We start from the raw sequence: 26,449 nt of genomic DNA, 5'->3' as shown, positions 1-26,449 counted from the left end.
AGATAAGGCACTCCATTAGGATACTACTTTTTATGTCTTGGACTGAGTTGAAAAGGAAAGTTTTGAAACAAACCAAGGGAAAAGCATTTCGTCCAAATTAGAAAAACCCAGGGAAAAGCGTTCTAATATACGAGAGCAAGAGGGATACGTAGACTAGGCCTAATGGGGTTTATTTAGGATCACACTTGGGCTTGAAACACCAATAATCGACCACAGACAAATAAAATAAAATATGCAAATTTTAAAAAGATTTTTTAGGTTTTAGACATAAAAAAATTTTCACTTTTGAAAAAAGCCAAAGCTTTTTCAAAAAAGACAAAAAAACCACTCAACTTTCAAATCAAAGACATGCAAATGTATTGGATTCCTTAGAAATCTAAAAATAAATAATGGCATTTTTGTCCATTTTTGCTTCTTTTAAAATTTTTCTCTCTCCTTTTGCTTTTTCCAAAATGTCCCAATTTTAAAGAACTTGGGCAAATAGCCCACAACTGTTGAGGAACAGTGGAATAACCACTAACAAAAGGAAAGGAAATGAAATATATTTAGAAACGTTTAGACGGTACTTGCACATTGCATGAAACCTAGCTGTGTGAAGACTTGTATCTCCAGTCCAATACTTAACCACATCCATTATAACAGCAAAGAAAAAGTCACTCCTTTGAACCTGTTAACTGGGAACTTCAGATTAAACGAACTCATAACCTTGCAATTTGTTACACGAGCCTTAACCACTAATTAAACATACCACTAAAACAGAGTCAGACAAAACAATCCTGATAACCATAATACAGCCCTACAACCATGCTCCATACAAATGGTTGAAAAAGATACACATTCTAAACGCCGCACAATTTGTGCAATTTGCTATACGAGCATTGACCACTAAATAAAACTACCACGAAAACAGAGTCAAACAAAACAATCCTGGTGACCATGAAACAGCCCTACAACCGTGCTCCACACAAATGGTTGAAAGAGATATGCATTCTAAACACCATACAGGCCTAGCAAAATTAAGAGCACAAATGTACCCAATTTGAATGAAATAGATCATTCAAATCCTTTCAGACACATAAGAGGTAACTGAACATTATATCAGGCAGGGAACATGAAATTTTCACAAGCACTGAAAGTCAAAACCTATGACAGTAAACAAGCATGTTATAGATAACAAAGCGAAAGGGCAGGAAAACACTTCAAGAATAATATCTAATTTGAAGATGTAAATGATATCTGATAATGTCAAACAGCAAACTCAATTAAAGCAGAATCAAAACGCAGCACTGTCATACTAAGTTCAGAACGATCCTAACAAAATTAAACATTTAAAACCAAACCTAGATAACTTGACAATAACAACAGCACCCATTTCTTTTCTTCCATGAAATCAACCTTCAAAGGCTCTCTTGTAGATAAACTAATAAGAGTCAAAAGTGTTCTGGGCAGAGCATCAGTCCCCCTTCCTCCTGAAAGAGCAACCCTCGGTGAGCCTGGCACGCCCACCAGTAGGCTGGCACAACACTGTCTGGCAGTTACCACACACCACAACCGTTTGCGAGTGACTGAACACAGTGGTTCTGCAAAAACAAATTTCAATTGTTTCACCTCCAAACAACAACAAAAATTCTTCCTTATATTTCAAATTCAAAGCATATATATATATATATATATATATATATATATATAGTGATAATAGTTCAATGAAAACAACACAAGGAGCTAAAACTTACATGTTAAAGCACCCCTGGCACTTGACGTCCTATGCAAGTTTAAAACAATCAAAATTAGCATTATCCCACTATAAAATGAAAATTAATTTAAACAAATAGGTAGTCCAAAAATATATTAGTATTTATACCATGAAGAAAGAGTTGGGAGACTGCACAAGCCTCTTGAGCTTGTGCTTCCTCTTCTCGAGCTCAGCTGGTGGATGAAGCAAATCGATATCGTTCTGAAGCACCTGTTAACAACCAGCAACCAACATCGATTACAACAAAACCCATTTTCTGAAATGGTTAACTTATTTCTGTTATCTCTATTTTCAGAGATTCATTTCATTAACACAGAATGAATGGCTAACAGAAAAGTGCGTTATCTTCCAGTTTCTGGGGAAGCAAACAGTGCATCTGAACCCTAAACAACGTTTTGGACCGACCCAGAAGAAAACGAACAGCGTTACAATTCGCTAGCCCTATATATTTCCATTGCCTTCTTGTTCCAAGAGTATTTAAACATATATAGCTAGCTGTCTTCTACGCTAACGCAAATGATGAAAACGATAGAGAATTACAGATCAGAACAAAGGAAGGTCTGTTGGGCTTACCATCTTGATTGATAAAGAAGATCGTAAAAAGCAAACGGCGACCGCGGAAGAGACTCTAGCGAGAGAGAGAGTACGCGCAACGATGGCTGGTGAGAGGGGATTTAGGGTTTATAATTAAGGGTGAATATAAACGAATGGTTCAAAGATTCTGGCCGTTGGATTTAGAAGTTCAGATCTCAGCCTTTCACCTCATTTAGGGGTATTCTCGTCCGTGTATTCTAAGTCTTATATTTCGTCTTTGGCCTTTGCGGTATTATACTTTTATTATTGTCACATTTGCACCAAATGGTCCAAATCAGCCTTCGCTCTTTGTTGTTGTAAATATTGATTTATGAGCTTAGTAAATTACTAAAACCTCGTCTTCATAGGTGTTCTCTTGAAAGACAAAAAATAGGTGTTCAATAATAAACTTTTTTTGTTTAGCAGAAGTAAAAAAAGGAGCTAAGTTCTTTTTCTTTTATACAAAGGAGCTAAGTTCGAAATTATAGCTTTGAGTTACAAGTTATGAGAAGTAGTCCATGAACGTGGCGGATTCATTATTTGGGGAGCTTTAGTTTTAAAACACAATATAGTTTACTAATTTGGAAGATAAGAATACAATTTCATCTAATTAGCATAAGGCCAAAGACCAAATGCAGCACCTAATTTTACAAAAATATCAAAATTACATACAATGCCACTCCTTCTAAGGTAAGCATATTATGCCACATGTCCATATCTAGCTAACCACCACCGCCCACCTGTCGTCGGCCACCACCGTCGGAATCCCGCCCCCGCCACCACTGCTAGAATCCCGCCGCCACCACCGAATTCGCCGCCAACACCACCCGCCGCCACCACTGCCACCACCGCCGCCCGTCACCGGCCTGCCACCGTCTACAAGGGACCAACTCCATTGCCCTTTATTCACCTTAAAAAAAAAAAGGATTTTATGTCATTGAATGGACTTGAACCTTGACCCTCAAAGGAGGAAGGCTCACTCACAAACCACTACACCAAACTTGATTTTGTAATATTTATTCAGTTATACAGTATTTATATAAACAATCAACGGTTTTAAAAAAAAAATCATTTCAACACTTGTTCACACAAAAACTACAAATAAAAACAGAAACTGCAACAAAAATACAATGTAGATATCAATTATATTTAAAAAAACAAAAACAAAAACAAAAACATCTACAAAAATAATTGTAATTAAATGAAAACTGCAATGCAGTTTCCAGTTTCCAAAAGTCCAATTTTGAGTTCCTTTGCTCTTGGGTAGTTCTTGCCCACCAAATTCCTCATTTGGGTTGCCTATACTCTTCAAATTGGTGAGGTTGAAGGCTAAGGAAATAACAAAAATCAAATTGTAACTAAATGAAAACTGCAATGCAGTTTCCAATTTCCAAAAGACCAATTTTGAGTTCCCTTGCTCTTGGGTAGTTCTACTTTTCTCTTGCCCACCCATTTCCTCATATGGGTAGCCTCTACTCTTCAAATTGGTGAGGTTGAAGGCCGAGGAAAGAACAAAAATCAAATTGTAATTAAATGAAAACTGCAATGCAGTTTCCAGTTTCCAAAAGTCCAATTTTGAGTTCCCTTGCTCTTAGGTAGTTCTATTCTTCTCTTGCCCACCCAATTCCTCATATGGGTAGCCTATACTCTTCAAATTGGTGAGGTTGAAGGCCAAGGAAAGAGCAAAAATCCAATTGTAATTAAATGAAAACTGCAATGCAGTTTCCAAAAGTCCAATTTTGAGTTCTCTTGCTCTTAGGTAGTTCTACTCCTCTTGCCCACCAAATTCCTCATATGGGTAGCCTCTACTCTTCACATTGGTGAGGTTGAAGGCCAAGGAAAGAACAAAAATCTAATTGTAATTACCAAAACTGCAATGCAGTTTCTGAAACTGCAATGTAGTTTGTGCAAAACTACAATGCAGAACCTGTATAAAATTTCATTGAACTGAAGCTTAAATGGTATTGCAAGATATTATATGACAGTGATGGCATCAACCATTTCCAAATCAAGACAAATGCATAGTAAGTGAGCTTTAGTTGCAGCTAAATTAGATCATTGCCTGACCTAATTATGTGCTATATAAAACGACGTTTGTGCTATATAAAATAAGACCAAATTATGTACAACGAACAACGATCATAGAATAAGATGCGTCAACCTCCAAACTTGAGTGATGAGTACATGGCCTAAATAAAAGGAGAAAATATATTTGAAATAAGCAAAGGGCAAGTGGCAATCCTTGTATTAGAGTTGTATCAAATTGATTTAATAAAAAAGAATTATAGCTACGTTCTTTGTCACTTGCCTGCCCAGCTGGATTACTAGTAACACTAAGCATGCTCATTGAAAAGACATTGGAACGTGCAATGGAAACATATCAAGGTAACAAAAGTTCCTTCCATTTTCTGCGTTGCAATTTCTAATCAAGTTGCAACCACACTAACAAAAAAAACAAACCAAAAGGCAAAGCCATCATGAAAACAAGCAACTAAACAAAGTCAAAAAGACATATTCATTGATGACAATTGTATAATTTCCATTAACTTCAAAAATCATACCAATATCCAATGATAAAACAATTTAGCCAAATGTAATTAAATGGAAACTGCAATGCAGTTTCTGTTTTCTGCATTGCAATCAAAACAAATTACCACCAACAATCCTACCAGCACAACTCAAATATATGATTTTAAAAGACAAAAACCAACATAAACAAACAATTACACAAGAACACAAAAATCCAGTGCAGTGCAAAAATGTTGAAAATGCATCAGAGAGATTCCAATTAGACTGAGTCATCACCCTCCAAGAGTTCAGATGTCCCTGTCTGCTTTATCATCACTTGTAATCAAAATCGCAATGCAGTTTCCAGTTTTCAAAAGTCCAATTTTGAGTTCCCTTGCTCTTGGATAGTTCTACTCTTCTCTTACCCACCCAATTCCTCATCTGGGTAGCCTCTACTCTTCAAATTGGTGAGGTTGAAGGCCAAGCAAAGAACAAAAATCAAATTGTAATTAAATGAAATCTGCAATGCAGTTTCCAGTTTCCAAAAGACCAATTTTGAATTCCCTTGCTCCTGGGTAGTTCTCTCTTCTCTTGCCTATCCAATTCCTCATCTGGGTAGCCTCTACTCTTCAAATTGGTGAGGTTGAAGGCCAAGGAAAGAACAAAAATCAAATTGTAATTAAATGAAAATTGCAATGCAATTTCCAAAAGTCCAATTTTGAGTTCTCTTACTCTTGGGTAGTTCTACTCCTCTTGCCCACCAAATTCCTCATATGGGTAGCCTCTACTCTTCACATTGGTGAGGTTGAAGGCCAAGGAAAGAACAAAAATCTAATTGTAATTACCAAAACTGCAATGTAGTTTGTGCAAAACTACAATGCAGAACCTGTATAAAATTTCACTGAACTGAAGCTTAAATGGTATTGCAAGATATTATATGACAGTGATGGCATCAACCATTTCCAAAGTAGCTAGATGAAATTGAATTTGATTCTTCAAAGCAGCTTCTTTTTTCTCAAGTATTTTGATTTTCACAAAATTGACCAAAAACATAATCACTTGTATCAAAAAGAAAAAAAGAGAGGCAATTATACAGCAAAATTGATCCAACAACACCAAGCCATCTTTTCAAACAAACAAACAAACAAAAAAGAAAAATAAAAACCTATAAAATCGTAAGGATTAACAATATTTTCAAACCCCCAATTCCAAATACAAGCAAATGCATTAAAAGAGAATGAAAAAGAAAGAGACTCTCACAGGTGGAGGAGAGTCGATCTCCTTGAAATACCCAAGCATCCTACACACACACACAAAAGAAAAAACTGAACCAAGTATCAATTGACTGCTTCAAATAGCCTTATTAATCAAAAAATAGTAATCTTCTTCGTGGAGTAGGTCTCATCCCAAATGGGAAACAAATAGAAATTGTTAGTTGGGAAGAATAGCATCTTTCAATAGATAAATAAAAAATTAATAAATAACAAAGAAGTGCAAATAAAATAAAATATCATAAAATCGTAAAAGATAAAACATAGGAAAGAGCAAAATGAAATGGTGTCCAGGGTGGGGGTTTGATATTTTCCTAAGTTTACACAAAACAAGAATTCCTTTCAAGTCTTTTGACAAACTCAAAAGAAATTATTTCCATACCTAGACCATGAGCAGCAACATCTGTTGCAGTCATTAGCTTTAAACTTAGAGAGGACCCAATCCCTTTCTACTTGACTTTTGTCTCCTTGAATTGAGAGAGCAGGCCAACCATTCATGCGGAGCTGTCTAGTGATCTGATCACATCCTTTCTTAGTATCCATGAATATCAGTATTCTGATGTCATCCATGATATCCTCAAGCAACTTTACTAGTCTGTTAAATTGAAAGAAATCAGATATATAACCTGTAGAAAATAGCTCAAGTCTAACCGTATGAAAGTTAGAAACCATAACAGCATAGACTGTACCCTACTTGTTACCAGTCGTCATCGCAGGTGGCCTAAGAAGCCATGATCTGAGGCAGTCGCTGTGCTGCGTCTGTCTAAGAGAGAGAAAGAAATGGTGAGATCTGATTTTGGAAGGGTTTTAAACAAAAAGGGTACAAATGTATTTTACCTTTATAAATTTGATAGGCCCAATGAATCTGGGCCTCCTCTTTGGCCTAATCCAAAATAACAATTCTTTTTTAGGTATTAAAACCCAAACAAAAATGCCCAATGTCTCAAATACTAATTAGTAAAGTTAATTATGTCTAATATCTAATTTTTCTTTAAAAAAAATACACATAGAGGGAACAAAAAATAAATGAGAGAATCATAACCAAAGATTCTTGTTGGATAAGTAGTAAATTAATCAAGACATATATGCACACCTATAATTTACATATCATATTTCCCTTTGAGTTTTGTTTTTTATGTTCTCATTTGCTGTGTTTTTTTCTTCTTGTATGTGTTTGTACTTTCAAAAAATAATATGACTATCAAATCATTATTGAAAAAATAAAATCTCAAGAAGAGAAAAAAAAAAAAAATTAGAGTTGTAATGCACAAAGGGTAACTATATAAAAGAGGAAACTATAAGAAGACTATTGTATGCTATTAAACTTTCCCAGCATTAAAAAAAAAAATATATATATATATATATACTATTTTATTGCCTTAGAGCATTTCCAGCAAGGGGCCCAAGGGGAGGGCTAGAGGGGGCAAACCCAAAATGGCGTTTCCAACAACAAAAGTCTGTCATGGCAAGGAGTGGGGCCTAGCGAACTAGGCTGGCCCGAGCTCCACCTGCCGGCCGACATCGTGTTTCTGTTTAAATATTTTTAACGCTGGCGCGTGCCAACGTTAAAAATTTGACACGCCGCTCCCAACGGCTCTCTTCCACGTGGCTCTGGGCTCGTCGATCCCATTTTTCCAGCAATCCAATCGCAGCCAATTTTTTCCCAATTAAAAATCGGAAAAAGTTTATAAAGCTACAGTGCCCCCAACGGCTCTCTTCCACGTGGCTCGGCTCTCCGATCCTCTTTTTCAACAATCCAACAAGAGCCAATTTTTTCCCAATAAAAATTGGAAATAATTTTAAAAAACCGCTCATAAAGGCCCCAACATGCTCTCTTCCACGTGGCTCTGGGCTCTCCGATCCCCTTTTTCAAAGAATCCAACAAAGCTAATTTTTTCCCAATAAAAAAAAATATAAAAAAATACCCAAAAAATACTGAATTTTTTTTCTATAAATACCAACCCATACTCTTCACTTTTAACACCAACTCCTCATACATTTTCTTCTCATACTACTATTATTCACTTTCTACTCAATATTTTTTTAGTTTCAAGTTTTTTTTTTTTTTTTTTGGTATCATATTATGGGTTCTTCTAGTGAAACCGGAGGGGCATGGAGCATGATGGAAGATGTTAGCTTGTGTGAGTCTTGGCTCCAAATTAGTCATTGTCCCGTAACGGGCAATGAGATGAAATTCTGTCATATGTGAAAAAAAATTCATTAGGATTTTTGTGAAAGGGTAATTGGTTCGACCTGTACGGATCAAGCATTATCTAGTATGTGGAAAATTCTTAGTAAAAAGTTGGCGAAATGGAGAGATGCCTTGGCAAAAGCGATGAACAACCATAGAAGTGGGGAAAACCTTAGCAATGAGGTAAATTATTTGTAATTTTCGTTTTATTAATTTCTATGTCATATTAATTTTTATTTAAATGTTTCTTACAATTTATATATTTTGTTAATATTTCTTGTATTTCCAATATTAATATGAATGTTTCTTGCAATATTTATATTTTGTTTTGCATTTCTAATAAATTGTTAAAGTTTCTTGCATTTCCATTTTTTTTTAATACTTGTTGTATTGCCAATATTTTTTAAAGTTTCTTGCATTTCCATTGTTTTTTTTTTATATACTTATTGCGTTGCCAATATTTTTTAAAGTTTCTTGCATTTCCAAATTTTTTTTATAGATTATGCAAGCACAAATGTGGTTTGGTGCTATTGGGCAAAGCAAAAAAGTTTCAACCATACCCTATGTTGGGAGGTGGTGAAGAATTGTAAGAGATTCTAAATTATTCCAACGGGTCAGATGATAGTCTTGAACGAGACGCCACTCCATGAGACACCGGCATCAGATTCACCTACGGATTCCTCAACGAGTCAAGACTCACCTATCGAAAATATTCCAAGGCCTATTGGGAGGAAGGCGGCGAAGGTAAAGAGAGGGAGTAATTCTACCAAGAATGCATCTAAATTTTTGGAGGAACTTTCACAGATGCAAGCCATGAGAATTGAAATGGACATGAAACAACAAGAGCACGATAGGGCAATTGAAGTAGAATATGCAAAAGAAAGGGAGTATGTACGCCAAGAAAAGATTGAAAAAAAGGATCGGGAAACAATGGCCATGGATACAAGCCATATGTCCCCTGAAACAAAACAATTTTGGAAGCTAGAACAAAAGGATGTTATGAGACGAAGACTTTTTTGTGATGATGGACCTAGCAACACGGATTGGTTAAATGATCAAAACCATTAAGTTAGTTTGCTTGCCTTTCATTTCATTGTACCATTAAGTTAGTTTGCTTGCTTTTCATTTCATTGTATTTTTTATTTTGTTTGAAAAATTAGTTTCATGTATTTTATTTTATGAGTTGTATTGGTTTTCTTTTAGTGAATAAAGAAAATATTCAACAAAATTCTTTTTTATTCAAAACATTCCATACATAAAAAGCAAACCATAACCAAAGCATAAAAAATAAACAAACCACAACTAAAGCATAAAAAAACAACAAAGCATAACTAAAAATACAACATAAACATAATACATTAAAAAAACATCTTCACTTCACTTCATTCACCTTCATTGCCTTTCACCGCCCACAAATGCTCCATCAAGTCAACTTGATGGTGTTCATGAATATACGACGATTGCATCTCCATGTAGCGCTCAATCATACGAGGTATGAAACTACCGTCTCTAACCAACGGATCATGCTACACTGGTTCTTCGTTTGGCTCCATGGGTTTTTCATAAATTCGTGTTAAGGCCGTCTTCATGGGATCTGGTTCATACACTTCATCAGCATTGTGATCATACTCATCTTCCATAATCATGTTGTGGAGGATGATACAAGTCATCATTATACTCATAAGCACATTCTCGTCAAATAGACGTGCCGCGCCCCTAATAATAGCCCACTGGGATTGAAGGATACCAAAGCACCTCTCCACATCTTTTATGTACCCCTCTTAATAGGTAGCAAAAAAAATTTCCTTATGGGATCGGGGATGTGGAATTGATTTCAGAAATGTTGTCCACCTCAAGTAGATACCATTAGCTAGATAATACCCGTTTTGGTTGACGGTATTATTGATTTGATATGTGATATTTGGGCCTTCATCTTTTAGAACATCATTGAACACCGAAGATTGACCCATGACATTCAAATCGTTTTGAGAGCAGACAACTCCAAAGAAGGCGTGCCAAACCTATGTATTAAAACCAGTCTTCGAGGATGATGCTTTTCTGCCCTTTCCGATTGCCATAATCCCCTTGCCAAGCAGTTGGACAATTTTTCCATTGCCAGTGCATGCAGTCAATGCTATCAATCATTCTAGGAAACCCACGAGACTCACTTTTTGTAGAAGCCGTTGCAGTCCTCGTGGGTAGGTCTACGCAGTAGTCTCTGGTGTGAGTTTTCACTGCATCACAAAATTGCACCAAGCTCTCCAAAATAGTGGACTTCCCCATCCTGGCAATCTCATCCACCTGATCAGCAGATGACCCATACGCCAACATTCATATCACAGCTGTGAACTTTTGCTCGGGAAGAAGCACCAAATTTCCAGCACAATTTTTCTTTTGAACAAAGTATTCATCATAATTACAAATATTATGCATGACTTTATTGAACAAATGAGGTTGCATTCTATATCTCGCTCGAAAATGAACATCAGAGTACAGAGAATGTGGGATAAAATAATCTTCTAGAAGATTCTTACTCCAAGAATGTCTATATTTGTTCACATTCGGGGCACAGTCTTCTCGTGAACCACGGCAGCTCTGGTTTTCTTCCTCCAGCAAAGCAACGGCCATGCCAAGTTGCTCATCTAGTTCTCTCTGCTTCCTTTTGCTTGCAGCTCGTCGACACATTCTTTCTCTCCTTTATCGCTCTTGCCTCTCCAAAACCTCTTGCATATCTGCCATTGAAAATGGAGAATGAAATCTAAAATATGAGAAATGGAAATGTAAAGAAGATCTAGTGTATGAGGTATGAGCTGAACCTTTAGTTTTATAGAAAAATTTAGACAGATAGATATGACACGTGGCGCAATCTTAGAGGGTGAAAATCTTATCAGAATTTTGAAATTTGAAATTTATCTGAAATTTGAATTTCGAAATGTATCTTAAATTTGACATTTTGAATTTATCTGAAATTTGAATTTTGAAATGTATTTGAAATTTGAAACCGAAAATCTTATCCGATATGAATAGTATTGATACGTAGGAACCCAAAAATCTTATCCGAAAATATTATTCAAATTAATTGTTTAAGTAAACAAAGTTGTAAAAAAACAAAAAAATGAATAGTATTTGTCATGACAAGCCTAAACTGCTGGAAAAACACTTTGCTGGGAGGGTTAGGGCAGCCACTATTCAAGTGAATAGTAGCTATCCTAGGGCTCCTCTTGTCATAGCAAGGGGCTAACTGGTGGAAATGCTCTAAAAGTAGTGTATGTACTCGTGTCATCAAGTAAGTACACTACCTTGATAAACTGACCTAACTTATATATGTTGCACGTATTCATCCTTTATGATGGTTTGCGGATTTGCATGTCATGTACATATCGTAGGCTGGAATAACTAGTCTCATGCGCTTGGGATGTGATGTAATCATGCAACCACCTCCAAAGAAAATGCTTTAATTTGGCTAACAATACCCGCATGGATGCGTGACCTTTCTGGGTTATATAGACACGCCAAAAAAATCAAATGTTTTACATTATATATAGAAAAGGACCTTTCAACCAACAAGGTTTATGCTACTTTTTAGTTTGCATATTAATGCGTTTGTCAGTGAGGTCGAGTGTGCCTTTTAGAGCATCTCCAGCGCCCAACCCAAACTGGGTGAAAGGCTGCCAGAGAGAGCCCGAGGAAGCTCCAGCAGGCCCGTGGTTTTGTGGTGGGTCCCACGAGCCCGAGGAAGCCCAAGGGCAAGTCTTGCTGGTGGCCCGAGTTTGGTGACGCTGGCGGTAAAAATTTGACTTCCGTCGCTGGCCGACGCCACCACCGACAGCCTCAATGGGCGTTTGCCACATGACGGGACTCTCGGATGGCTTTTTCCAGAAATCCGACGGTCCTCGCTTTTTGGCTAAAAATTGCAAAAAATCGAAAAATTCTGAAATTTTTTAAAAAATACCCAAAAATTCTGTATTTTTTCTCTACATATACCTAACAATTTTATTTACTTTCCACACTAAATCTTCATACAATTTCTTCTCCATCCAATATTTTTTACTCTTTACTCACATTATTCACTTTCCACACCAATTCTTCATACAAACTTTTCTCCTTCCAATATTTTTTATCTCCACTCACATTTTCACTTCCACACCAATTCTCCACACAAACTCTTCTCCTTCCATTTTTTACTCTCCACTCACATTTTTCTACTACTTTTCATTTGTATAAAAAAAACGAATGACATCTTCTATTGAAGTCGAAGGCTCGTGGTCAACGAATGAAGATATTGCGTTGTGTCAATCTTGGGTGAACATTAGTCATGACCCCATCACGGGCAATGAGATGAAGTTTCATCACATGTGGAGCAAAAGTCATGGAGAATTTTGTCAAAGATCGGGTTCTATTCGGACCGAAATGGCGTTGTCTAGTAGATGGAAACTTCTGAATAAAGAGTTAGGAAAATGGAGAAATGCCTTGACAAAAGCAAAGGCGAACATTCAAAGCGGTCAAAATTTGACCGATGAGGTAAAATATTTATAATTGCCATTTTAATCAATTCAATGTCACTTTTTTTATTGCATATTCTATTTGTTTTTCTTGCATAATTTTTTTCTTGGTGCACCTTTAATTTGTCTATATTTTCTTGCATAATCAATTTTATTTTTGCATTTCAAAATAGTTTATATTTTCTTGCATAATAATTTTTGTTTCTTGCACTTCCAATTATTTATTTTTAATAGATGATACAAGTACAAATGTGGTTCGGTGCCATGGGGCAAGGCAAAAAAAGTTTCGTGCATTTTCATTGTTGGGAAATTGTGAAGGATTGTTCGAGATTCAAAATTATTCCCACCGGTCCACCGGTTGTGATGAATGAGACGCCACTCCACGATTCTCCATCAACCGATTCTTCATTGGACTCCCCAATGGAAACGGAGTCACCATTTGTGCCACGTCCGCCAAGACCTATTGGGAGAAAGGCGGCAAAGGCCAAGAGAGGGGGCACTTCGACCAATGAATGTGTACAATTATTGGAGCAAATAGCTAAGAGCACCTCACTAAGAATGGAGAGAGACTTGAAAAGAGATGAAATGGACATGGCACGAGAGGAAGCATTTGTTCTGCAACAACAAATGGCACAAGAAAAAGACATAGAGGATAGAGAGATGAAAATCATGGCCATGGATACGAGCCATATGTCTCCCGAAACAAAGGCCTATTGGACGCTACGACGAAGAGATGTGATGAGAAAAAAACTTTTCCATGACGACGGACCTAGCAATACGGATTGGTTAAATGATGAAAACCATTAGGTTGTATTGAAACATCTTTGCCATATGTTGTATTGTTGTATTATCCTTTAATTTGTTGTATTGTTTCCTTTTTATTCAATAAAAAAACATTAAATAAAATGACTATTTATTAAAAACATTTGAGCATCAAAACAAATATTAATTAAAAAAAACCTTCATTTATTGCAAACAACACACAAAACAAACCATACATAAAAGCATAATAATAAAAAGCATAATTCCAAAAAAAAACCATACACAAAATAAAGCATAATTAAAAACAAAGCATAATTCCAAACAAAGCACTAATCTTGACTTCATCCATTGTGATTGTCTTTCATCTCCCACAAGTGCTCGACCAAGTCACCTTGACGTATCTCGTGAACATATGAAGATTGCATTTCTTGATACCGATCAATCATGGGGTTGTTGAATTGACCATCCCGAAGTAAGGGTTCGGGCTCCAGTGGTAGTCCATTTGGTTCAATCGGCCTTTCATATATTCTTGTCAACGATGTGTTCATTGGATCGGGTTCAAACACCTCTTGAGCATCATAGTCATACTCATCCTCCAGAATCATGTTGTGAAGGATGATGCAAGTCATCATAATACTCCGCAACACCTCTTCATCTAGCATCCGAGCAGCACCTCTTCATCTAGCATCCGAGCAGCACCTCTAATAATTTCCCAACGAGCTTGCAAGATACCGAAACACCTCTTCACGTCTTTCCTGTAACCTTCTTGAAAGGAAGCAAAGTTTCTTTCCTTCTCGGATTGGGGATTCGGAATTGTTTTCACGAATGTCGTCCACCTAGGATAAATTCCGTCGGCAAGGTAGTACGCACCAGAGTAAACGGTTATTGTTGATTTGGTACGTGACCTGGGGGGAATGACCTCGCAATACCTCGTCGAACACCGGGGATTGACCAAGGACATTGAGGTCATTCTGAGATCCGGCAACCCCGAAGAAGGCATGCCAAACCCAACAATCGAATGAAGCTACGGCCTCCAAAATTATACTTTTTTGGCCCTTTCGATTCCCGTACTCCCCTTGCCAAGCAGTAGGATAGTTCTTCCACTGTCAGTGCATGCAATCGATGCTTCCAATCATTCTTGGGAAACCTTGAGCCTCGCCTTTTTGTAGAAGCCGTTGCAGGTCTCTTGGCGTGGGTTTGCGAAGGTACTCCCTCGTGTACAAATTTTCCACTGCATCACAGAATCTCACCAAGCACTCTAGGACAGTAGATTTTCTCATCCTTGCAATCTCATCCACCTGCTCTGCAGATGCCCCATAAGCAAGCATCCGCAAAGCAGCTGTAAGTTTTTGCTCCGGGATAAGACCTAAAGCTCCAACAGCATCATGCTTTTGAATGAAGTATGTGTCGTAATTACAAATATCATGCATGATTTTTTGGAACAAATATGGTTGCATTCTATATCTTTCTCGAAACTTAGAAGCAGGATATAACGAATTTGGGATAAAATAATCCTCCATGAGATTCTTACCCCGAGACTCCCTACGTCTGTCCACATTCGGGGCACGACGACGACGGTGTTGCCTTGATTGATCCATCATACACACCGCTGCTGCAAGCAGTTATTCCTCTTCTTCATCGGCGTCCCAATCTTCTTGAGCACGTCTAGACCGGATTTCTTCTCTTTGTTTCTGTTGCCTCTCCAACACCCTCGACAAGTTTGACATTGAGAGTAGAATGTGTTTTCTAAAATCTGAGAAATGAAGGAATAGATAAGAGATGGTGTGAGAGGTATGAGTTGATGGTGTAGTTTTATAGAGGGATTTAAAAGATAAAGATGACACGTGGCACAATTTTAGAGGATGAAAATCTTATCTAAAATATGAGATTATAATTTTTTAAAAATATCTGAAAATCTTATCTGACATTTGACACGTGGCACAATTGTAGATGGTGAAAATCTTATCTGAAATATGAGATTATAATTTTTTAAAAATATCTGAAAATTTTATCTGAAATCTGATATTATAATTTTTTTTTTCAATATCTGAAAATCGTATCTGACATGGGACAAGTGGTACAATTTTAGAGGGTGAAAATCTTATCCGAAAATTTAATTACAAAAGATTATCAAAATTAATAGTTTAAAGTATAAAAAAATAAGAAATAAAGTACGATGAATAGTAATTGCCTTGCCCTAGACTTTGCCCTTGTGGGTGGAACCACAAATGCAAAGGCTGACACTATTCACGTGAATAGTGGCAGCCCTTGCTTGCCATTTCCTTAGACTTAGCCCTTGTGGGTGGAGATGCTCTCATAGTTGCCCTTGTGCCGATGCTCTTGCTAGCATGGCCTGCAGCACAAGAAGTTGTCCATGGTCAAGAGGCCTTGGGGCAATGCCTCACAGTTTGCTTCCAAGAAATGACTTCATGCATGGATTGGTGTTCCGACAAAAGCCAAGCACCAGATGCGGAGGAAAATTGCTATAATGAATGCATCGATTATAACAACGGGTGCATGGACAATTGTACTGGCTGATCATTATCCTCTACTCCACATCCATGATAATGAATTGATGTAAGATTGTGTCGCATTATTACTCTAAATTATGTCACACATCAAATAAAACGAAGGTTGCATGTCCCAAGCTTTCATCAAAGTATGGTCAAATAAAACTATCAACTATCTAGCTCTTGATATGGTGATATTTATATTTTTCAATTATTAACATATGTCACGGATCACATTGTTTGATTATGGATTTTTAGATTTATGTGGAAGTTCAAAAAGCCTTGTGAACTGTGAGTCTTACATGTATTGTTTTGGATTTGGGTCGTGAGTGTTGTTGTGTAGGGTTTGTGTGCTGGTGGGCTATCAGAGTTGGCTTCCTGTTTGAAACCAATTGTGGGCTACATTAGAATAAAGGTTTGGACCCATGAAGTACATCCATACGAGTCAACCAAAACCAATTGTGGGCTACATTAGAATAAAGGTTTGGACCCATGAAGTACATCCATACGAGTCAACCAAAACCAATTGTTTGACCCCAAAAAAGGAACCCAATTGAGATTTTTCCTAATCCTTTTTGTTTTTGTTTTTTTTTGTTTTTCTGAAAACATAATGAGAAAAACTTACTATATCTTTTCCCATAGAATGCAAATATGGTGGCGAAAAAGGGGCTTTAAAGAATCAATCCAACGTTATTTTTAATATTTTAGCATAAAGGAAATCCCACGGCCAATCTCAAAGCAAATATTTTATATTTCAATCCCATGGCCATGCAAGTAGAAAGCCAATCAACTAATACTTTAGCTTTATTGGTCACCCTTTCATCCCAATGAAAGGGCTTCCAGTCCCATGGCCAATGCGCCACTTCCACTCTTAGAAAAAAAGACCTTTTGTTATTTGACAAGTGATAATACACTACTTTAATGTATGAGAAGAGGGATTGAACTCAAGTACAAAGAAATATGCACTCACAAAAGAGAATTTAACCATTTGTTTGAATAAAGGAATTGAAAATTATATAGAATTCTAAAATGACGAATTTATATTTCCATCATTTCGATTTTTGGCAATTGAAAATTTCAGTGTTTGGATTTATTTATATCGAATTTTGTAAATGACACTATGAAAATTGTGAAATGACGTCCATTTAGGTGGAAATTAAACTCTAAAATTTGATGGCCCAATTTCCACTATTTTTTTTGCTTGTCATTTAATAAATATGTATTGCCAAATAAGGGAATTGTCAATTTCTCCTCTTAAATTCCTGATTCTTAGTTAAATTCCGAGTTATTTTTCTTCATCCAAACGAACCAAATTCAAGCTCATGCGGGCTTTTGAACATATGTGCGTGTGACATTATGTACAAAATTATGCAACCCTACGACCCTATATATGCATGATTGTATCACCTTTTAATTATAAATCCATCTCTTGAATTATGATGCGCAAAAAATATTGAATTTTATTTTCATTAATGGAAGTGTGACATATTCCCCCAAAAATGTTTGAATGTCAAAGAGGACTGCATTGACCATCACCGTCCCGCCCATTAATATATGGGATGGGCCGCCCTGATCTCATGTGATCCATTTCCATGGATGGGTGTTTTTTTAACTTACTCATGTTCTGGCCCAAAAAAAATTATAAATTATTTTGACATATATTATGCATATATTAATTAATTATTAATATGATGTAATCTCCAACTTGGAGGTTTTTAATAATGGCTTAATGAGAGCCCTACTGCGTGGTCTTGGATCTGCTGCTTTGCGTCAATGTCCCGCGCTTAAGATATTGCGAGTAAAATTATGTCAAACCACTCATTGACGCAAGATTGAAAAATAATGTTGTGATGCAGGAAGGACTTGAGGCCGGCCCTCTTGCCTTCAGGCATATGATAAGGTTTTTGTAATAATTCCACATCAAGATTAAACAAGGATTATAAGTTAAACAAGGATTAGGCTACATGTTCTGCCCCATTAACTTAGTCCCAACTTGCTAAACGATAAGGTTTTTCGGTAAGCTTTTGAGTCAATGGCGCGTATTTGCTACAGTAAACAGCCGACAAACATGTTTTTATTAGTGCTTAAGCAACACTTATACAATTATGGCCTGCCTCAAATCGAATCTTCCTTCATTAACTTATAATAAAACAATACAATTAAATATCTCTGGTGGAAAAGGTAGAGCTTGGTTTATATTAAGAACTTGGAAAAGGTGAAATTGTGTTTACTTTTTGGAATCACATGCAATGATATGATACATATTTGACAATCTCTTTGCTTTGAAATGAAGTGATCAGAGATCGATGTACTCTTAGTTGTAATGTCAAACAAAATTCAACAAAAGAAAAATGTTGCTCTTGCTCATGCCAAATTTTGTTTGCATGAAATTAATTATGTGGGTTGGCTTTATTCTTTGGTTGGAGTGGGGATTCGAAGTTGGAACACAGGATCTCGGATGTATGAGTAATTAATTTAGGATTAGAAAGAGAAATATCACTATATTATAAATTCTAAATTCTAAATTACTCTTAAGCATTTGAGTTAATAAACCTTTTACAGATCACTTTTAACATTAGAAAGAGAAGTATCACTACATCGAGAGCTGGAAACATCTTCAATTTTGCATATATAATGTGCATGATATTGATATAGGTAAATAGCTCACTGTGCTGTCATTGACTTGGTCATTAGAATAAATGGAGGTTGGTCAAACAATTGATAAATATATGATGGGGAAAGTGGAGAGCGATCTCACTCTTCCTCCTCTGCTATAATATCCCTCCCCACCCTTTCTTTGCTCCTCTTCCCCTGCCCATTTCAAGGGCGGTCTGTCCCCCAATAAGACACCTACTTTGTTTTATCTTAAACATGAAGACCTAGAAAACCAAATCTAGCAAATCCCGATCAATATGTCCTAATATACTGATTAGCATTTATTTTATCATTTTTCCTTCCTCTCCAATCTGCGTACCGAACAACTGCTTCCTAATATTCAATTGCGTCCTCAATGTGCTTGCATGACGGCCTACTCTTTTACCTGAAAGAGCCAAAGCCAATCTATGTGAAGTCGTGGATGTTTCAAGACCAGAAGGGAATTTGCATTCCCTTTTTCTGGGCCTAACTTCTAAAACAGCAAACTGTATCTCCTGCAAGTCTGCAAGTATCCAACGTAGCCAGTTCATAATTTACAATAAATAAATAAATAAATAACTTCTCATTTTACCAAAAAAAGAAAGAAAAAAAAAAGTTACAAAGCCATCAATTTTGTATGGTGTTTTGTGTGTAAATTACCTGTATGTTATTGTTAATCGAGTTTTGACTCTACCCTTTTAAAAGAAAAAAAAATACTTTTCTTTTCTTAGGACATGAGTGGAGCCTATGAAAGATTAGAATTTTAGCTGTATGCTGGGTTGTGTGCATGACAATAATTTACTCAAAACAGTACTCACTTTGTCCTCAGATCCTACAATTACCAGGTGGGTCAGATGCAAGCCAACAGTTTCTTGACTGTATATGTAGTCCAGATGTTTATAATCCCAACATGGAGCCAGAGGCGGCCCATGGGATGTGAGGGGTGTGCGACCGCACAGGGCTTCTAAAATTTAGGGACCTCTAAATTTTTCCAAGTCAACCCATTAAATTAACTAAAACATGAAAATAAAAATGAAATATTAAATATCACCCCACAACACCACATGCAAGGTACCAAAACAAAAATTGAATTGAATATTAATTATCAACAAATTCTACGACTTAGAGAGTAGATGCCCTAATTTAATTTATTTTCCTCTTCCCAACTCTCACGCTGCAACTCTTCTTTTTATTTATTTATTATGGTTTGAAACCTGTGTTTTCCTCTTCCCAACTCTCAAGCTGCAAAACCATTCTAATATTCTTTTCTATTTCAGTAAGTCTTTCTCACTATCCTCCATCAAAATAAAGTCATTTCTCTTCAGTACTAGTGTACCACCCTCTTCCATCAAATTTTGGATTGTAAAAACCCAAGCTTTAGCCCTTTCCCCAAAATCATAGTTCTTTTCTCCCTCCCTTATTCACATGAGAATTCACCAAACATTGAAATTGGAAAATCAATTTATCAGCTCTGTGATTTGGAAGGGTGACTAAAGAAATTTTTCTGGGAAACTCTTTCCGAATGTGTTCTTCCCGTATCAGAAATTTTTGTTTCTATATGGATTTTTTTTTTCCTACTTGTATATATAGGGTCTCGACATCCATATTTGCACAGGGCCTCCAAAATCAATGGACCGGCTCTGCATGGGGCTTTACTAGTTTGGATCCTGAAAAATTTGTTCCATTGGTTGGCCCAATCATAATTTTGGTGATTTCAGAGTATGGTCCTTGAAATGACATATGATTCACTACTCACTACCGTTGTAGACATTGTCTACGTATATATATATGTACAGTTATTCTCTCATCCGGACGTCCGCACGTTATTATCGTGTTGATGCCAATCTCCCTTTCTTTCTCCCCAGGATTGAACTATTCATAATACACCTGATATGTTTGTGTTCATGGCTAAAACAGAACATAGATGAAGAGGGTACATAGATTTTAATATTGTTACACAGTTGTAATATTTGAAATATAGTGACTTAAGCACCTCCTCCTAGTATTAGATTAGGAATGAGATATTGACTTGAGAAAACAATGAGGAAACAAAGTCATTAGCCTGAAAAGATTTCATTTTCTTTAGAGCCACAAAAGTCTTTATGTGGGTCAAGTATATGCCTGGTGGTGGAAACTTCCAAATCACCCTATGGGCAGCTTCTGTGAGCTTGAAATCAGTTTATGGTATCAGCCAAAGAAAAAAACCCTCTTGTTCTGGAGCATAATCAGCCTATCATGCAGATCATTAGCTTTCATGTATAAATGCCACCAAAATAATGTCTGCCAAAATTATCAAACCATGACTAAAATCTATCAGCCATCCTCTTGAAAAGATGTTTCCTGATACAATAATCTCTGTGTCTCTCTGCAGATAAAGCTGTAAAGTGAGCATCTGCATGATTGTTGTTTTGATTGGCATTGTCCTATTCTTCTTGCAGGGTCTTCTTGTTATAATTTATTCTCCTTTTGCTGAGAAAAAAAAAAATTAAATAAATAATTATTTTTCATTCCATCTGTTTAACTAGACAATTAATAGCTAGGTCCTTGGCAGCAGTTGTGGTTGAATGCTTAAACGCAGACCAAGCTTATCTTAAGCATATATACAAGCTGTTGATTTGAGTTTGAAATTCTAAAAAAATAATTATTTTATATAATTGGCTGTAGGAAAAAGAGGTAAAAATATTGAAGGTAGTTTTGACCAACCTTTTTATATTTATAAATATATTCATCAGCTTACCAGACAAGGCCACGTGTGTAGGACCTCCCCTAGCCTCAACTTCCCTTACATTTCCTTCTTTCTTATTTTAAAGATGTTTGAATATACACCATTTCCCAAAATCCCCTCCAGAATCTGTTATTTAATCATTTCCCTCCACCCCCTCTTATCAGCTGCTGCACAGAAACACATTCAGACAGAAGCCTTGTATTATAAGACAATGGCTCATACAAATATGTAGCACTTTCTCTTCCTTTGTTGTTTAAGTATTTTCACTCTTCTTCTTCCCTTTTCCCCTTCTGCAAGGCAACTTTACAAATTATAAAATTCAGTTCAAAAGGAAAAGAGAGTCTGCCTTTCTAAAAGTTTCAAGGTCTTTTCTGATCAATCAGCCTGCAACTTCAATTAATTTTTTTTTCCATTCTTTGCATGTGTGCCAAACAGCTCTCAGTAAATAACATGTCCCAGAGCCACCTCTGAACCAAAGGTTGCATATTAATTCTCCTTCCTAATGTTGCCAAGGATGATTCCCAGCTATAATCCAAATGACAATGAATATGGTTTGAAGCTTTTGGAGGACCTGACAACAAATGCATATGAAGTACAGCAACAGGTTTTAGAAGAGATACTTACAAAAAATGCAGAGACAGAATATCTCAGTGCCTTTCTCAATGGCCACTATGACAGGAAAGATTTCAAGAAGAAAGTTCCTGTTGTGAGTTATGAAGATGTCAAGCCTTACATCGAGCGAATTGCGAATGGAGAGCCATCAGATATCATCTCAGCTCAAAAAATCACTGAGCTCCTCACAAGGTGCGGAAAATATTGTTCACAGCTCATTTTCTATATAGTAAAAAATACAATTTCTTTTTCATGAATTTTGTTGTAATTAGTTATCTCCCTTGCAGCTCTGGAACTTCAGGAGGGCAGCCTAAGATGATGCCTTCAACTGTTGAAGACTTGGACAGAAAGACATTCTTTTATAATCTCCTTGTGCCTGTGATGAACAAGTGAGAAGCTTAGTTTTTTTCTCCTTTTGTTGTGTCATATTAAATTTCATTGATGGTTCTATTTTAATGTAACAGTGAAAACAAGGAAACTGAGCAATTCTGTTATTCTGAATTTCAGGTATGTGGATGGCTTGGACCAGGGAAAAGGAATGTACCTCTTGTTTATCAAACCAGAAATTAGTACTCCTTGTGGGTTGGTGGCAAGGCCTGTCCTAACCAGCTACTACAAGAGCAGTAACTTCCGAAACCGTCCTTTCAACCGGTACAACATCTACACAAGCCCAGATGAGATCATCTTGTGCTCAGACAGCAAGCAGAGCATGTACTGCCAGTTACTTTGTGGTTTAGTTCAGAGGGATGAAGTCCTGAGGGTGGGTGCGGTTTTTGCATCCGCTTTCCTAAGGGCTATCAAATTCTTAGAGGACCACTGGAAGGAGTTGTGCTCTAACATAGGATCAGGTCATGTCAGTGATTGGATCACTGACCTCAGTTGCAGAAATGCTGTGTCCTTAGTTCTTAGCAAACCAAATCCAGATTTGGCCAATTTGATTGAGCATGAGTTTAATAACAAGTCATGGGAAGGTATAGTCAAGAGGCTTTGGCCTAGAACAAAGTACATTGAGGTTATAGTCACAGGGTCCATGGCTCAATATATCCCAACTCTTGAATTCTATTCTGGTGGATTGCCTTTGATTTCAACAATGTATGCTTCCTCTGAATGCTATTTTGGGATCAATTTCAACCCACTAAGCAAGCCACATGATGTTGCTTACACCCTCCTTCCTAACATGGCCTACTTTGAGTTCCTACCTGTGGAGAAACACCATGAAGAGGTAGCCCTTTGCAATGGTGTTTCTGATCAAAGTTGCATAAAGGAGGAGGAAAAGGAAAATCTAGAAACAGTTGATCTAGTGGATGTGAAGCTTGGTCACTATTACGAACTTGTCGTCACAACTTTTACAGGTATTTTACTTCCTATCTTTAGATCTGACCCACATGCTTCATGTATTTTATGTTTTATTTCTTAAGCAAAGAAAACCAACCTATCTCAAAGACTCAAACATCCAAAGAATTTTTTTACCATTGTAACTACATTACCCAACTGTGAATTCACCATCCAACTCACCTCATCATAGTTGATTAAACACATTATTCTCTGAAACACCAGACTAATTTGTCAGACTGTTTTGTTTATTTGTTTTTTTGTTTTTCCTTGTATGCAGGCCTATACAGGTACAGAGTTGGTGACATTCTAATGGTGACTGGTTTCCACAACAAAGCTCCTCAGTTCAGATTTATGCACAGGAGAAATGTGGTTTTAAGCATTGACACTGACAAAACCAATGAAGAAGACCTTTTAAATGCAGTGACAAAAGCAAAGCTCCTCCTGGATCCCCTTGGCTTCCTCCTGATCGAATACACAAGCTACGCAGACACTTCCTCAATCCCGGGCCATTATGTACTGTTTTGGGAGCTTAAAACCAAAGAAAAAAATGACCTCATAGAGCTTGACACTAATATAATGGAGCAATGCTGCTCCACAGTGGAAGAATCACTGGACTCTGTGTATAGGAGGTGCAGGAGAAAGGACAATTCAATTGGGCCACTAGAGATAAGAATTGTGAAGCATGGAGCTTTTGATGCACTCATGGATTTTTCTGTGTCTCAGGGCTCTTCTGTTAACCAATACAAGACACCCAGGTGCATTAAATCTGAGGAAGCCATTAAGATTTTGGATTCAAGGGTGGTGGGAAGATTTTTCAGTAAATCAACTCCTCTCTGGGAGCCATTTAGAATGGAGACTAAATAAATGACAAGAAAAAAAAAACATGGTGAAATTTACTTTGGTCTTCTTTTAGACTCTGGCATTGGCATTATGTGGGCCATCCAGGATTAATTTCCCTAGCATTGTACTAAGAACCATTTATGATTTGATCTGTAGAAGTTCTAATATCATTCTGTGTTTTCCCTCTCATTGTGTATGTTGGATTTGGATTAAAATTAGAGTACTTTTAGACACTTCTGTCTCTGATTGTAAAACCACAAATCTGTCCCTTGTGTACTAAAGTCTGGTTCATAATTCATATGAAGCTTGCATGGCAGTGAAATTAGTACAGTTTCAGGCATAACAGGTACTTCCATTGCTGTAGGGGACTAGTACAAACACATGAGGAAAGTGATATATAAACATGCTAATTAAGTAGTCCAGGGAAACATTTAATGATTCACATGAAGAAAAGGGGATCAGACAACGGAGTTCAATTATCGTTTTCGAATACCATCGTTTTCCAGTAAATCAGGTGGATAAATATACATCAAGAAAATTAAAAATAACATGAAACAGAACATTTAGAGGATCAAACTGATATGCCCAATTGTTTCTTTATAAGAAAAAAGAAAGAAAGAAAAAAACCAGTTGATTAGCTTGCTTAAGTTAGCACCAGATGTGTTCTGTCATCTAATATTCTTACAAATATCTGATATGGACATAAATTTGGCAGCTTGGCAGATTCAATCAGTGCTCTGCTCATTCAAGAATCAAGACATCATCTAATTTCCTTGCAGTAGAATCACTTCACACACTAATATACTAACTTCCTATTTTTTCTTAATGGGAAAACTAATTTATATGTACTAATTTCTTCAGTTAAAAAACATGGACATAAATGGAAAGGGAAAACAACAGACATGGGCTTAGCCAAGTTTAGAGCGGACGTACTCTCCATTATGCACCCGAGTTCGAATCCCCCTCCCATAGTTTAGTAAAATATTGTTTGTGTGAAAAAAAAAATGGAAAGGGAAAGCAGTTGAGAATTCTTTTTACAGAACTCAATTATCATGGCGTTCCCAGGCTGTTCCTCTCATGCTAAAAGACAAGTAAATCGACATCCATATTCCATATAGCTAGCCTACTCTTGAAAAGGGTATGCATATTACATATACTACCAGAAGCAGAGGCACCAGTACGAGTATGACCAATCGAATTGACGTCCACGTCCTCTTACAAGATATCTTAAATCACAAAATAGGAGCCCCCTTCTCTTTTTTCTCCTGTTTTTTTTTAATTAAAAAGAATAAAACAGTGGTGAAGGCAAAATAAGGCTAAAATGCAGCCACGCCTGTGGGAAATTAGGCAGAGATTGGAAAAACGACCACGGAGATAGCCAAGGGGACAATGAGAGCAACCCAAGGAGACATAAGGAACTGTACAAGCAATGGGGGCATATAAGTCTGTATAAGCCAAGGCCTTTGGATCTTTCTCTTACATTTAATGGGGAACATGTGGTCTTAACCACCACCAGCTCTACCCCATTTTGCAGCAGAGGAGGGAAGGGCCTGGACACTCATCTCACTCTCCTCTTCGCTTTGGTTATAAAGTTCTGTTCTTTCTTTTTCATTTCAAAGTTTCTGCTAGGCTGCTAGCTAAAACTATCAATTATTAATTTATTAGTTGACGGGGTCTAGTCTAATGGAAAAAGTAATTTGCAGATTAGTGGTCTTAAGTTCAAATCTTCATGGCACCTTGGTAGTGTATGTATGAAAAATCTCATCCCCTTGTAGTTTAGACTATCGCTTGTATTTATTAAATAAAAAATAAAAAATTATTGAATTAAATATGCGGTGTTTTCTGTTTTGTTTTTTCTATTATTTATGAGGACAGTGTGGAGAAACATTAATGAAATATGATGCAATCAATCTGTATGTACTATTTGTTTAGGCACAAATGGAAATTTTAATTTACTTGAACTGTATTTTCTAACCTGGCATTTTATGGTCTGAGTCTTTCATGCATGCATTTGCGCATGGACAAGAGCAAGCTGACATGACATGACAACCTTTGTTTTGTGTAACCCAATCCTGCCTGTCCTAAATACGTATCAAGTTAGGCATAAGGCGGCTGATATGGCAAATGTGGTGAATGGACATCTCTAACATTGTTCTTGGGAAGTTTTGAAAGAAATTGAACTAATAGAAAGAAAAGCAAGCAATAATGAAGAAAGAATATTGATATTTGTAAT

The 26,449-nt window shown here is 36.7% G+C and overlaps 2 protein-coding genes and 1 non-coding gene across 4 annotated transcripts; 1 reads left to right on the top strand and 2 right to left on the bottom strand.

Annotated features, from left to right (window-relative positions):
* Positions 1-1,198: 1,198 nt before the first annotated feature.
* LOC103322162 (uncharacterized) lies at positions 1,199-6,896 on the bottom strand. Its single transcript, XM_008224049.2, is given in 9 exon segments — positions 1,199-1,580; positions 1,734-1,762; positions 1,862-1,963; positions 2,327-2,356; positions 2,358-2,381; positions 3,054-3,236; positions 6,095-6,134; positions 6,488-6,700; positions 6,800-6,896. Coding segments are annotated over 9 exon segments (765 nt in total). The 5' UTR covers positions 6,817-6,896; the 3' UTR covers positions 1,199-1,453.
* Positions 5,094-5,178, bottom strand: LOC148919903 (small nucleolar RNA R44/J54/Z268 family). Its single transcript, XR_016124853.1, has one exon. It is a non-coding gene; the product is annotated as a small nucleolar RNA R44/J54/Z268 family (small nucleolar RNA).
* Positions 6,897-21,501: 14,605 nt separating the features above from the next.
* On the top strand, positions 21,502-24,447 carry LOC103322161 (indole-3-acetic acid-amido synthetase GH3.17-like). Of its 2 annotated transcripts, XM_089047305.1 has the most exons (5): positions 21,502-21,657; positions 21,865-22,233; positions 22,329-22,430; positions 22,549-23,393; positions 23,654-24,447. In XM_089047305.1, exons 2-5 carry the CDS (start codon positions 21,932-21,934, stop codon positions 24,238-24,240), a joined length of 1,836 nt encoding a protein of 611 aa, XP_088903431.1. In that variant the 5' UTR covers positions 21,502-21,657; positions 21,865-21,931; the 3' UTR covers positions 24,241-24,447. The 2 variants fall into 2 exon arrangements, with proteins under 2 accessions (XP_088903431.1, XP_008222270.1); XM_008224048.2 differs by having other exon boundaries at positions 21,530-22,233.
* The last annotated feature ends 2,002 nt before the right edge of the window (positions 24,448-26,449 follow it).

Source organism: Prunus mume, linkage group LG2 (assembly GCF_029339155.1).
Source record: "Prunus mume cultivar Tortuosa linkage group LG2, ASM2933915v1, whole genome shotgun sequence".
NCBI classification, from domain to species: Eukaryota; Viridiplantae; Streptophyta; class Magnoliopsida; order Rosales; family Rosaceae; genus Prunus; species Prunus mume.
This window is presented reverse-complemented; position numbering and strand designations above follow the sequence as displayed.

Excerpts from the sequence above, each read along its gene's own strand:
- LOC103322161 (XM_089047305.1), top strand. The coding sequence starts at position 21,932 with ATGTTGCCAAGGATGATTCCCAGCTATAATCCAAATGACAATGAATAT. Across the intron at positions 22,431-22,548 it reads CTTGTGCCTGTGATGAACAA|GTATGTGGATGGCTTGGACC; the intron begins GTGAGAAGCTTA and ends TCTGAATTTCAG. Across the intron at positions 23,394-23,653 it reads TGTCGTCACAACTTTTACAG|GCCTATACAGGTACAGAGTT; the intron begins GTATTTTACTTC and ends CCTTGTATGCAG.